Source organism: Triturus cristatus, chromosome 3_2, assembly GCF_964204655.1.
Source record: "Triturus cristatus chromosome 3_2, aTriCri1.1, whole genome shotgun sequence".
Lineage (NCBI taxonomy): Eukaryota > Metazoa > Chordata > Amphibia > Caudata > Salamandridae > Triturus > Triturus cristatus.
The window spans coordinates 217,111,631-217,125,690 of NC_140584.1; the positions used below are offsets into that span (position 1 = coordinate 217,111,631).

General features: G+C 43.6%; 1 protein-coding gene across 2 annotated transcripts in view; it reads left to right on the top strand.

The window, feature by feature from the left end:
- The window catches only part of LOC146857043 (histamine N-methyltransferase A-like), a 300,289-nt gene that overhangs the window by 217,556 nt on the left and 68,673 nt on the right, over nucleotides 1-14,060 (top strand). For both annotated transcript variants that reach the window (XM_085647536.1, XM_085647537.1), the window contains 2 exons: nucleotides 7,897-8,027; nucleotides 12,317-12,410. In XM_085647536.1, the coding sequence (XP_085503662.1) occupies nucleotides 7,897-8,027; nucleotides 12,317-12,410 (225 nt within the window). The remainder of the gene's footprint in view (nucleotides 1-7,896; nucleotides 8,028-12,316; nucleotides 12,411-14,060) is intronic.

A 14,060-nucleotide genomic window follows, 5' to 3' on the forward strand; every position in this document is an offset into this window, starting at 1 on the left:
ATCGGGCAGGGTTCCGTGGTGTACTTGGGACACCAAGTGGGGAGTGGCAAGGTGGCACCCTTGCAACCCAAAATTGAGACCATCCTGGCTTGGGACCCCCCCAAGACGCAGACCGCAGTGAGGGCCTTCCTGGGGCTCACTGGGTACTGCAGGAGGTTTGTCAAGGGCTATGGAACGATTGTTGCCCCCTTGACAGAGCTGACTTCCAAGAAGCAGCCCAGGAACGTGATCTGGACTGACACCTGTCAGAAAGCTTTCGACACCCTGAAGACTGCCATGTGCACGGCGCCCGTGCTCTTGGCCCCTGACTTCTCCAAGGAATTCCTAGTGCAGACAGACGCTTCAGAGCATGGTGTAGGGGCTGTTCTCTCACAGATGACTGAGGAGGGCTGGGACCAACCCGTAGCCTTCATCAGTAGGAGGTTACTTCCACGGGAAAGTAGGTGGAGTGCAATTGAGCGAGAAGCATTCGCTGTGGTCTGGGCGCTGAAGAAGCTAAGACCCTACTTGTTTGGGTCTCACTTCCGGGTTCAGACGGACCACAGGCCCCTCAGATGGTTGATGCAAATGAGGGGTGAGAACCCGAAGCTGTTGAGGTGGTCCATCTCCCTACAGGGTATGGACTTTACGGTGGAACACCGTCCTGGTACAGATCACGCCAATGCTGACGGTCTGTCCAGGTATTTCCGCCTTAGTGACGAGGAACCCCCTGTGCAAGGGTAGTTCTCCCCACATTTCCGCTGGAGGGGACACGTGTTAGACCTGGCACCTTGGCGTGAGTTTCCCTTCCACTTTTTGATGGTGTGCCTCGATTGTTTTGCTGGTGTTGTCCGCTCAGGGCACTGCGCCACGGCTAATCCGTGCCGCAGTGCAAGTGCTCCCTAGGTAAAGTGTACCTGTAAATTGATGTTCATGATTGGTTTATTGGATTCACTGTCAGTCCCCAGTAAAGTGCACCAGGGGTGCCAGGGCTTGTGAATGCCAATGCTGCTGGTGGGCTTGCAGCGCTGGTTGCGCCACCCACAGAAAGCGGCCATGTAAAATGTGTCTAGGGTCTGCCACCGCAGACCCTGTGCGCGGTCTGGGACCGTCGCGCTGACTGCGCAAGTGCCCCCACTTGCCAGTCCCTAAACCTTCCCTTACCTACATATTAGCCACCCCTCTGTTAGGCCCACGGGCAGGGTGCATTGTAGGCATAAGGTAGGACATGCCCTGATGTGTGTGGCATGTCTTAGTAGTGAATTACAGCCATTTTCGTTCTTCACTATTGAAGGCTACCTGCTCTCCATAGGCCAGAATGGGCTGCTGGAGTCACTACACGCTGTGACCCCAGTGGACTCAGAGAGCATGGTAGAATGTCAAGTTTAGTATGCCTGAACTCAGAATAATAAAATACTTCTTGTAGTCAAGTTTATTTTAATATCCTGGGTTTGTAAATACTACTTTTAGAAAGTTAGTATTTACTGACCTGACCATTTCAGTCCGCCTCTGCTGTGTGTATGTGTTCTGCCTGGCAACAGTAAGGAGCAGGGTTGGGGAATCCCCAGAGACAGGTTGGCTGCCAGGTGGTGGGTAGAGAGGTGACACCTGGATGGGTGGGAGTACACCTTGACTCTTGAATAGACCTGTGCCCTGCCACCATAAAGCCGGCGCCGCCCCCTGTGGGGCGGCTGATGTCTCTGCCCTGCTGCTGAAAGGAAAGAGCAGAGTCACCATAGCAAAGTGCTCCAGAACTGGACTGAGCCAGGCCCAGGCCCCCTGGCGCTAAAGAACAAAAGAATCATGGTATAAAAGTAGGAGCCTGGCTCCTAAGAAATCAGAATCCTGTTTACCACAAAGAACCTCTGCCCGACTAGAAGGAGAAGAAGACGCTGGAGGAGCTGGCCTGCTGCTTGCCTTGCTGAGAAAGGAGAGGAAGAGACTACTGAAAAGACTTTGCTACTTTGTGCTTGAACATTCTCCAAGGGCTTGATCTGAGCTTGCCCCCTGAACTGAACCCCAGGACCAGTGGGTTCTCTGTGCTTTTTGCTCGTCCTCCAATTCGAGCCGTGTGTGCATCCCGCTGGAAAGAGACTGCGCCCCTCATCGCCCCTCCTAGGGCCGTGACACTCAGAAGCTTGCCTGCCTCAAACCCGTGAGAGCCCCGCTCCGTCCAGAGCCGCTCTCTGTCCCCGGGCCAGGTCGCCTGCATCCCTGTCACCGCCTGCTACTGGAGCGCGCTGACCGCGCTATCACCCCTCCCGCCGGAAACTGTCCGACGACTGTGATCTACGCCGGGTCATCCAGCTGCACTGACCGTGCCCTGCGACCCCGCTTCGCTATCCCCGGACATCTCAGGCCGCGCCGCCCCCGCTGTGGAGACCCTCCGGCACCGCCGTGCTAAAGGGTCGCTGGCCGCGCCTGCCTACTTGCCCACACCTGCTGATTGAGGACCCAAGAACACTTCCCAAGCTGAGAGTCGCACCGACCTGTGCCGACTCTCCACATCACGAAAGAAGTTCCAGTATCGGGCTCGGGGCCCGCAACGCCTTATTTCCCCGTTCGCAGGAGCCGATCTCTGTGAGTACTGGAACCACAAGTAACATTTGCAAGAGACTACAAGGTCTCCATTTGAAGCTACGAACAAAGAACATTTGCCTGCTTTACAACCTGGTGGCCTAGCGAAAACGTTATTGGTCTTGTGATAAGTCTGCTGAGATATATATACCTATTTTTACATAAAGAAGCGTATTTTTCTACATATCCAAGTCTGGTGTCCGTTTCTGGGGGGATTGATGTATTTACTGTGTGTGTGATTATAAGTGCTTAACCAACAACGCCTGAGCAATCGCCTTGGCTGCTCACGCCACGCACCTAGAGGGTGAGCAAGGGTCATTCACAAGGGGTTATCCTGCGCCTTGACGTAGAGGAGAGGGTTCCTGCTTGACACAAGGGCAACCTTGCGCCAACCAGAGACCCCCGAGTCTAACACTACCCAAACCACTGTTCATTCCATCGAGACTGCAAGCCTACCCCTGTCATGAAAAGAAATCAAAGTTGTTAGTATTAATAACGGAGAGATAACTAGCCAGGTCTCAGCAAATCTGAGCAAATGTTACAATAAAAGTTGTCCAACTTGAGAGTGATCATGAGTTCATAATATGTAAGTCCCGTATTAGGATGGGACATCCACTGAGAAATTGAATTGCATGATCTATTGTGTACCAGATGGTGGTGCAATTCAAACCCAATGTAAAGACTTAACCCTCAGAAATTAAGGGTGTCATTTATATCTTGCTGAGACTACTGCCATCCCACTGTGGCAGCTGTTCCAAGTACTCCATTGAGTTGATGGTATTCAGCCAGCTATATTTATATGTGTGCTAGCTGAACCGCCGCTGCAGCAGCCTTCTCCGCTGGCTAACAGTGCCCTGTCTCCATCAGGCTGGCGGCATTGTGGTAAGACTATTTAGATGTTCCCGCTATGCTGGCAGTGTCCTAGCAGCGGTTTGCTGATGAAGTGAGCCCCTGGTGGAGTAGAAACTGGCAGGTACTGCTTATTATTGTGCAAATACACATATATGTCATGTTATTTGTATCAAAAACATGTCTCAGAAATGTGTTATGTCCCTTTGTGTTACATATTGCATGTCACATACACAACATACACACCCTATTGAATGCACAACCACAAGCGCCACAGGTGCAACACCCACAACCACAACAAAGCATTTTTTTTAGTGCCAATACAGGCTTGTTCAATTCACCTCAATAAGAAGGAAAATGACCACTTCTACATTACACCTAAGAAAAATGTTCCATGTAAGAGCAATGCAAAAGATACACAAGATTACAGCAATTATCAACACACGAATTGTAGTAGGCCAATTGTACAAGTAGTTAGATCCCAGAACAATGAAGTTGTTTGGCATTGTGATGGGCTAAGAGCAGCAAAAGACTGACCTGGGCTCATGGGTACAAGATGGAAACAGAAGAGGACAACAGGAAAAATTTACACTTTTTGCCACATTTCCTTCAATTCTGCAAACTCAAAGTAGGAGGTATTCCCACCACATTTGCCTCAACTGAAAGGCAAATCATAATCAGGTCGGTGGAATCCTTGTCTGCAGTCCCGCCGCCAGCCACTTCTGCCTATGGTGCTGTTGATGCGAGTGAAGATTCCCAATGAAGGCAGCGGACTCTAACGGTCATTCGCCTATGGACCCACCAATATCTAAATAGAGGTGGTGGACCACCAACTAGGCAGGTGATGAAACAGTCAAAAAAGTGACAGTGAGACCGATTCTGGCAAGATCTAAATCAGGCCCAAAATCATTTGTATCTAGTTTTCCTAAAATATGATTTGCCTCTTGATTTGAGACCCACAGTGAATTTTATATGTAAAAAGATAGGACTAATTAAATGTGCAAAATCCGTCAAAAAAACTTTCAGTGACATTAATGCAGCCTTTCCTCAAACTATTCAATGCAATCTTATATGAGAAGCAGAGGAGGGGATGAAGCTCGTAACCAAAAAGACTAGAGAACAGTGAATTCTAAAGAAAGTGCTCGGTAGTTCCCATAATTTCCCTGTGATGGGAATTTATAACAACAAGCGGAAAATACAGGGTAGTCTTGGATCTTAAAAATATCAACAAAAATGCGGTTCCATGTAGTCCTGTGGTACCAAGTCCTGCTGTGATTATAGTTCAGATTCCTGTAGATGCAGAATGGTACAGAATTATTGACTTATGCCAATCGTTCTTCTCCATTCCTCTTCGTGACGATAGCCAATATCTTTTCACATTCAGATCCTCAATAATGCTCTTTTTGGTGCTGTATCCTACAAAGGTATGCAGAAAGCACCTCAATCTTTAATTAAATTCTGAAGAACATTTGGAAAATCTGCAACTACCCTGTAATTCAGTGCTAGTGAGATATATTAACTATTTGATCATTGCAGCAAAAATAAAAGATTAAGATCGAATGCCATTGTGCTCTTGAATAGGGGTGGGCGGAATTTGCGAAATTCACTTTCGCAAATTATCGCGAAGGGGATTCAGGTAAGGGGATCGCGCGCACGCGAGAATGTATTATTTTACAGCGCGAGAAAGAAACAAATTATCGCTAAGCTGCGGAATGCGAAAATTTTGACATTTTCGCGCTTTCCGCGGAACGCGAAAATGCCAAATTATCGCAATTTCCGCGAACGGAACGGAATTTTGGCCCAGGCCTACTCTTGAACCATCTTGCTGATAATGGTCTTAAAGTGTCTCCCATGAAAATGCATTATTGTGTGAAAGAAGTAATCTATTAGGGTCACCATATTGAAAACAGGGCAAGAAAGAATATGTTTCTGCAATCCTGAGACTGAATCCTCCAAAAATCCGAAGAGAAGTAAGAATGTTCCTGGCTCCTGGGAATAGTAGACGGTGGATTCAACACTTTTCCTTTTCCTTTTTTGCAAAGCCATTACTGAGGCTTCCTCACAGCGATCATTCGAATCCTGTGCAGTTTGAAGACGAATGCGCGAGTGCCTTTCTTGTGCACCTGCTCTAAAAATTCACATTTAAAAAATGTTCTTCCTATTCTGCCATGAGAGAGAAGGATGTACATTCTCTGTACTTGTTCAAGAACATGGGAAAATCAGAAGAACCATAGCTTATTTTTCTGCTACATTAGATCTAACTGCTTCTGCACATCTTGGATGAAGTCGGTTGTAGCAGTTTATCTTGCCGTTCAGCACAGTGAAGGGATTGTGAAGGGTTACACATAGGGAGCCTGATTCACAAATGTAAGCTTCCATTTTTGTGCAAGTTTACTACTTCTACTTTTAGGTAGTCACAAACTATGTGCAGAGTTAAAGGACTCCGTACTCCCTATTACTTTTGTGTGCAGAGTTCTTTGGCGGAGAACTCCACAAACGCACGTTTAAGGGGTGCAAGAGTCCTAAAACCTGGCACGTAGTTTGTGAATGCCTAAAAGTAGTAAACAAACACAAAACTTTGAATTTACCTTCATGAATCAGGCCCTTATTGTGCTATTCCCTCATTCAGTTGAGACTGTGCTGACTCGTACACAAACTCATCATCTGACAAACAGTTGTTTGTCGAAATCACAGTGAATAATTTTGGTTGCTAACCGTATTTCAATCAAAATAATACTATGAGTTAATAGTAGGTCTACGACTATGGATACTCCACTATCAGGGTGGATAACTCTGCATAAAAAAGATAAGCCTTTCTTATATTTTTATGGCAGAGATCTCTGCCCTGACCATGGAGTCTGTCTAGTCGAAAACTTACTATTAACTTGTAGTTTGTGAATACCGCAAAAAAGTAAACTTACATAGAAGTGTAAGTATACCTTTGTGAATCAGGGCCCCACTTGTCATTTGTACAGTGTTCCCTTCTGCTGGTTTGCTATCCAACCTGTTTCTGTGTCGTCCTCTGACACATCCGTAGCTACTAGTGCCTTTCCCCAGAACACATGCATCTGCCACTTCAGGTCACCAGTCCTGTGGTCTTCACAAAGCCAGTTCAGAAATCTTATTACAGATGCTGACCTCACGACAAGTTGCCATTGACCATCAGAACCCTCTCAGTAGTCTGAAAACATCAACCATTGTTTATTTTTATATGCTTGCTCTATCCGTTAAAACATGTCACCCTTAAGGAGAAGATGTGGTCCGTCGGCTAGACTGCTGACTTTGGTGCTGGAAACCAGGGTTCGAGCCTCGGGGTCGCGTCCATATCCTGTGATTCTGGGCAAATCACTTAATCTCCCCATGCCTGAATGTGTAACGTAACCGGTGCTCATGTAAAGCGCTCCAATACCTTCGGGTCGAATTTGAGCTATATAAACCTGCAATAAAAATTTTAAAAAGTAATCTCCCCCTATTTGGCTTGACCCTTCCACCCTCTTACTTTGGGGAATCACCCCCTTTCTTGACCACAACACTGCATGTTAATTTATTATGGAAGTAGAATAAAAGCACTCCTGAAGGTGGAAACCAGAATAATAACCAATGAGTAAGCAGCCTTTGGCTGGGACAGGAAAGGGAACTGATGTCTTCATTGGACTTCACAAGATAAATCTACTTAATTGCTGAATGCATTAGTCTCTTATTCCAAGTTTTCCTCTGAAACATGCAGGATTAGCTTTTTCTGCACCACCTGCTATATGTATTGATATTTACCTCATATTTTTCACCTTCTACATTTTGCTGGTTTGACCTGCTGAAATTTACCAATGGGAAGAGCGGGGTGCAATATTTACTGCAAATCTCAGAATTCTGATTTCTACGTAAAGATAAGATTGCATACGGATCCAAATTTACCCTTAATTATGATCTGGACCATAGTCTGTTTGTGCCAGCTAGGCCATTCAAACGTTTAATCGATTACAACACCAATAGACAGTATACAACAATCTTATCTGTATTAAGGCTCAAAATACACAATGGGTTTCCAATTGCACTTACTATGGAGTACAACCACTGTAATCACAACTCAGCAGGAGTGTTTTAACAGTTCTATGAGCAAGGCTTTGTGTTTGACATTTCTATATTTATTTTGATGTCTGTTCATACATTGCTCTTTCTTTCCTTGGACCTATCCTTTCCCTCTTCCTACAGTGGCTTGGAGAGTCATGGGTTATTATAAACCTGTTTTCTCCTTGTCTCCACCAGAAAACTTGAATCCCCTTAAACTGCTTTAGCACATGGAAATATAGTGAAAAAACTCAAGTATGCCGCCCCTTCACCTGAAGTACTTTATTGCTATTAAGCATTCCCTATCTGATGTGTGCTACAGTTTTTATGAAGCTCCAAACTATTCTAAATCAGTTAGATGTATTTCTAGAATGAATGAAGAAAAATATTACAGAAGATTACAAGCGCATATATTTTTTATTTCAGAGCTTGTTACCAAAACATCACATCTTCGAAATATAGATTTCATCTGGCATAATATGACTCTAGAAGAATATCAAAGTGAAATGGAGGATAAAAAAGAAGAAATCAAATATGACTTTATCCACATGATTCAGGTAAATATGCACACAGTATATGAACACAGGAATAAAGAAATCAAGGCTTGCCAAAGAAAAGTGATCTACACATTAAGCTGATATTCTTGAAAATAAAGTTCTTTTAGCAAATATAAAAAAAGCCTGGGTCATTTAATATTTGTCAGGATGGAAGAACCCTTATAAATCTGCAGTTCTCCTACCCCTCCAAACTTGTAGCTCCCCTACCCCATTCAGAGTGTGGTAACCACTATTGAGTCAATCAAAGCTTTGGCTTGTTCACCATACCAGGCTGCTTTTCAGGCACTTAGAAGACCACCCGAAAAGGGCCTGATGTATGTTTTCCAAATGACAAATAACAATAAACCTCACACACATGGAGAAAACACCATGTGACAATTCACAGTGAACCCCACACGCATGAAGAAAGGGTCATGTGTCATAGGACCATATTTTTTGTTTTCCAATTGACCACTTTGTAAGGGTTGTCAATGAAAAATAACAAGCATTTGGCAAAACCAAAAATTCCCACCTCCACCCCCCCCCCCCCCCCCTCCAGGGAGCCTATCATTTTTGCCAATACTATTTTTCCCAAAGATGGGCACCGAATGTGTGAGCACAGACCCAGTAGCCAAAGAAAAAATTTCAAAGATGGCTCCCATATAACGTTATTACTATTGTGCATGCACACACTAATTCTGCAACAGCCTTTCTAATTTACTTTAAATTTAGAGTTCTATGATTGCATGAATAAAGTATTCATGTGCTGCAATGAAATGGGAAAGAAGTAAGCTGCCTGATATTACTGTACCTCTGCAGGCAATTTACAGAAATAATTTTAAAATAAGAGTGAAAAGGTGGTAAACGGGCAGTTGTGAGTGCCAGGAGCAGCATATCTAGGAGCAAAGCAGATTGCCCAAAGGCAGAGGACCTGCTGCAGGTCTGCCTCATGCTCCACAAAATAAAATTCAGCCAATGACTCCTTATCTTGAATTACTAAGGACACCGTCTTCAAGGAGAAACATAACTACTATGCAATTCAGAACACAAAAAAGCTCTATCAATTGATGACCCTTCTGTCTTTTATATACAATTTGGGTGTGAACAATGGATGAAGGTATGGCTTAATTTTAACTTGAATGACTTACTATGTTGCCTAATGTTAATGGAGTATGAGTCATTTGGGAACTGCATCTCATATCATGGAGAGATGTCAGTTTCTTATATTACTGGGATTTTGTTTTGACAAGCTGATTTGGATTCCAAATTAAAAAGTAATCAAATAGACTTGAACTGGGGCTTTGCCAATGACATTTCGAAATGTATAGATCTGTTTATTTTCTTTGTGTGCTGGTCAATGTGAGAGGGATACCCATGTCCTGATAATATATCTGCACTGGTTGCAAAGTACCTGCTGAATTTTGAAGGATGCAGTTTATTAGAGTGATGGAGCAGCTTCATCACTACGCTGGCATGTAACACCACCATCCTGAAACCACTGCTTAGATGATGTCACAAACTCAGAGAATGTGTGACTGGCATATATGCAGTTCCCTCTCACAGATGCACCTATATGCCACCACTGTTCATGCTTTCAGCAATAATCTATGGACACCACTGTTACCTCACTAGGTCCATCCTCCGAATCATGCAAAGGAATATATATAAGTGCAAGGGCAGATGACATGGCTAAAAATCAGCTTTGTCCAATTGGAACGCCTTGGCAGATGACTTGAGTACAGGTTGGTATTCTCACCCAGTACCCAATGCACAATAGTTGGAGACACATCTTCACCATTCTGCACACTATAACCAGTGAATGTCCTGATGATCTTACTAGTAAGTCACAGAGGAAGTCAGTATACTAACAACAATAGAATGACCAATAACTGTGCCCTCATTAGCACTACTGAGCGGACAAAACAGATGACAATGAGATCTCCCTATAACCATCTTTGCCCTGTTGGCTGCTCTAAACATTGTCCTGCCTCACAGCATGATTTTCATTGTACTTTCAGCATCATGCCCATCACCTGTGTGACTAGTTCATAGTCTCCCTGAGTGTGACTCAACCAAAGCTGCCCACTCCTGCAGTAACTGTAGACCCACCATTTACTGTTAGTCACATAGCTTGTGTTGCTACTTTCTTATAGGACTCACCACCCTGTGTATTTGGTACATCACATTCAACTTTTACCCAATACCAGTCACTGGTAAGAGGCAAAGGCTGCACCCTCTACTGATCATGTCCATATGCTCAGTCAGGACTTCTCTTCTACCAGAAATTGAGTTTCTTGATTCTTGGAGTTCCATGCACTGCTCTCAGGGTATGTGTTCATCCTACTCTGCCTATTGACATGACATTTTGGACACTCAAAACTATGGAAAATACCTTTCTAATCAATACAGTTGAGGTTCTAACATTAAGTCAATCATTTGGCATGGGTTTGTATGTCTTTCCTTCATCTAAGAAAGTGTATAGTAGTGATCCAGTCATTCGCTCTGGTGATGGCAAGCTTGACTCTACACTCAAGTTCACATATCATTCTATACGGGGTTTCTGGTAAATACCAGGGAAAATGGCATTTTGTTGTTTTGAAGTTGGTTCAAGGCACATGTATCATGTGGTTGAGAGAGTCCAGCATCTATCTTGCTGATTTAAGCCCATGCCTCTATTAGCAATTAAAATCAAAGAGGGAGTGAGCATATCAGCTGCAGATTTAGAGCTCAGACAAGGATGATGCAGCTCAATGAAGTGGCCATGATGAAGCATGCTGAATTTCCTTCTGGAAGATACAGACATAGATTAACTTGAGCTCCATCTCCTACATTATCACAAGGGCCTATTGTGGCATGCTCAGCACTCTTGTCAATGCCCCCTAATGATGTATCTACAAGGATATTAGCAGAGCTCCTCAGTTAGTTGCACAAAAGACAATGTCAGTCTAATATTTTGACCCTTGAGCAGTGCCATCAGAGCTAATAACAAAGACAGAACCCACTGGGATGGAGTTTGTAGACTCTAAACCTCATGTAATATGTTGACTTGGCGTTCATTGCCTTTGTAGGGAAGTACAGATGTCAGAAATGACATGCCGCACTGCGCTTCCGAAACAGTAACAGTGTGTCCAGTAGATGTTCTCCACTTACTAGCTCCTATAACTTACTTTTCAATGACATTCACCTCTGCTATAATGGAAGCAAGAGGTAATGTATGAGGCTAGTAAAGGTGGCATACTTGGAATCCATACTTTTGAAAGCCCCTTGGCCTGAACTGCAGTCCTAAACTCATTCTGTGGAGGAACGGTTTTAATATGTTAAGCAGCTGAACTGTTAATATGCCTACTAGAAATTACACTGAGTCCTTAAGTACATTGGTATAGTATGTAACTCTTTAATATATCATATATCTAGAGTATTGTCTGATCCCCACTGAAAATAAGTTTCTCCAACCATAGGTCACAAGGAATATTATGTTGCTCCCCACCAATGTAAGGAATACTGTCATAAAGATTTTTTATTCAAATTGTTTAACATACTGACCCTTATGCACCCATCATCAAATGCTTAAGTTACCAGAAATTCAGTCTCAGTTAGCTCCAGAGATATAGCTGAGTATTTTCAGTGTATTAGGGTACAGCGATTCTTAACTTACTATTGAAGACTACCAATGATCTAGTGTACAGACTGAACAATACAAGTTCCAGAAATGATCCCTAAGGTGCCCAAATGTCATAGAGTTGTGGGAAATTCTTCTAGCTCGCTGTAGTCATTGGGTACAGAATAACACAAACCAGACTCTCTCTATGAAGCCAACTATGCTGATCAGGATTAAAATGAGAACACTATGATGTAGCACATGTAAAGCTTCTGAAGGAACTTGTAAATTGGTACTCACAACTCTAGTCCAGATGATTTCTCATCCAGCACCAATCCAATTGTGGTCTCTTATTGTGTAATGCAACCTGCTGAAATTTTTAACCGGCACCCCACTCACAGACGCTCCTCATGTGTATCAAATAGGAGAAATTAAGGTAGACACATTCAGGGCCTACAATTCTTCAGGAGGAAGACAGATAATAACAGGGCATTACTTGTACATTGTATTGAGCCAAAACAGAAATTTGTTGAGTAGCTACAATGTCTTATCCAGTGATACAGCTATTGCAAACAGCTTGTAGACACTCCTAGTTCATTCCTTTTTTTGTGGAAAAAAAGTATACAGTTTGAATGCATTTTGTTAATTGGGTAATATTCTTAGCACAGTTCTTAGCACATTGTTCTTAATATATCTGAATTATTATTTTTAGGTGCTTTATTATGTGAAAGATATCAAGAAAACTATAAACTACTTCAGAAATTGCTTGGCACCAGGTGGGAATCTTCTTATCATTCTAGTGTCAGGTGGGTAACTTTTGAATCTTTACTTGCCTCGCTAATCGATATGTATTGCACTTTATATTTTTATTTCACTTGTTTCAAGTTTATTTTTATTATGCATAGTTACTAAAAACCAATGCACACTTGTGTGCTGTCAGGATAAAAAAAATAACATTGTGGTTCTGCAGTAAAAACATTGCTACCCATCATGAAGGTGCTGTGCAGTGCTTACATACAAATATACAAAAAGGCTGATAAAACCATTTGATGAGTGCCATTAAAATGTAACAGTAAAAATGAGAACCATAAAAAGTATGGCTGTGATGATAATGGTTAGTATGGCCTGCGAGGTGCATCTATTGTACAAGACAATAGTTCCAGACAGCCACAGCGCGAAATGAGGACAGTGCATACATATCAGGAGGAGGCTCATGATGGCTAAGCGCTAGGACTCCGTTTCCCATGTTGGTGGGCTGTTTGTCGAGTTGTTAAAATTGAGTTTAAGGAAGCAGCTCCCGGTTGGCATCTCAGGTTCTTCATTGTACGCTTAATGCTGGAGTGGTTTGTATGCTCCTGTGATGTTGAATTGATTTTTTGATCCTCCAGTGTGAGGAATTTGACCACTCTGCAGTTCAGTTGTGTGGCCACTAAATCAAAACATGCCAGCACCGCTTGCCGCCTGCTGCAGATCCCTGACTGCTTGAGCAGGATCTTTAGTAGCTGTATCCTCTCTTGCTCCAGAGCTGTGCATGTGCAGATTAAGTGTAGAATGTCTCCTGGGCCGGTGTCACACAGACTGCAAGTGAGCATGGCCTCTCCCATGGTGGAAGGTGTTCGGCGCACAGTAGAATGCCCAGGAGATGCTTTAAACTCTTTATTTTGAGAGTTTTAGGGTAACCCTGATTGAAGTATTTTTGCGGTGCAGATGTTTTGTAAAAGTTCAGGGTCATCCAGGAATGAAATCTAGCTGAAAACAGACCCTTGTCTTCCAGCAGTGAGAGTTGTTTTACTGACTTCCAGACCAATTTTTGAAGGATGTGTGTTGTAGCTGAGTGTTCCAGGGATTAGTGAACCTTGTGATTTCAAGAGATTCTTGTAGGTAGCGTCTGCCTGGAGATGTATCTCTATGCTGGAGTTCTTACCATAGCAGCTGATTAGAGTGTTTGAGGCAGAGAGTCTTATCTTATTCCAGCAGATGATGTAGACACCATGCCTGGACAGCGATTGTTTCACTAAGCCGAACTCTAGCCTTATCTGAGCTGGTGAACTATATTTTGGGAGGCTGAACATGGTTCTGTACGCCATTATCAGGGAGCTATCCAGTTGCTTAGCATCTCTCCCCCACATTGCTTCGCTGCCATAGGTTAGTGTGGGGAGTAGCTTGGCCTATGCTACCTTCAGGAAAGGGGCAAAGTGAGGGCCCCATCAGTTTTGAAGACAGGTGTTTCAGTGTTATTGCCACAACCAGGCTTCTCCTTCTGAATTCCTCTTTCTGGCACCTAAAGGACCCATTATTATCAATAATGACGCCTCGATATTTATAGTCAATGGTGGGTTCAATAAGATCACCTCCCAGGTGCCACTGCTTCTGCCGCTTTCTTTTGTTGTTTATCGTCATAGTCCGTGTTTTCTTGAAACTAATTTTTAGACTATTCTCTGTGGCGTATTTCTGCA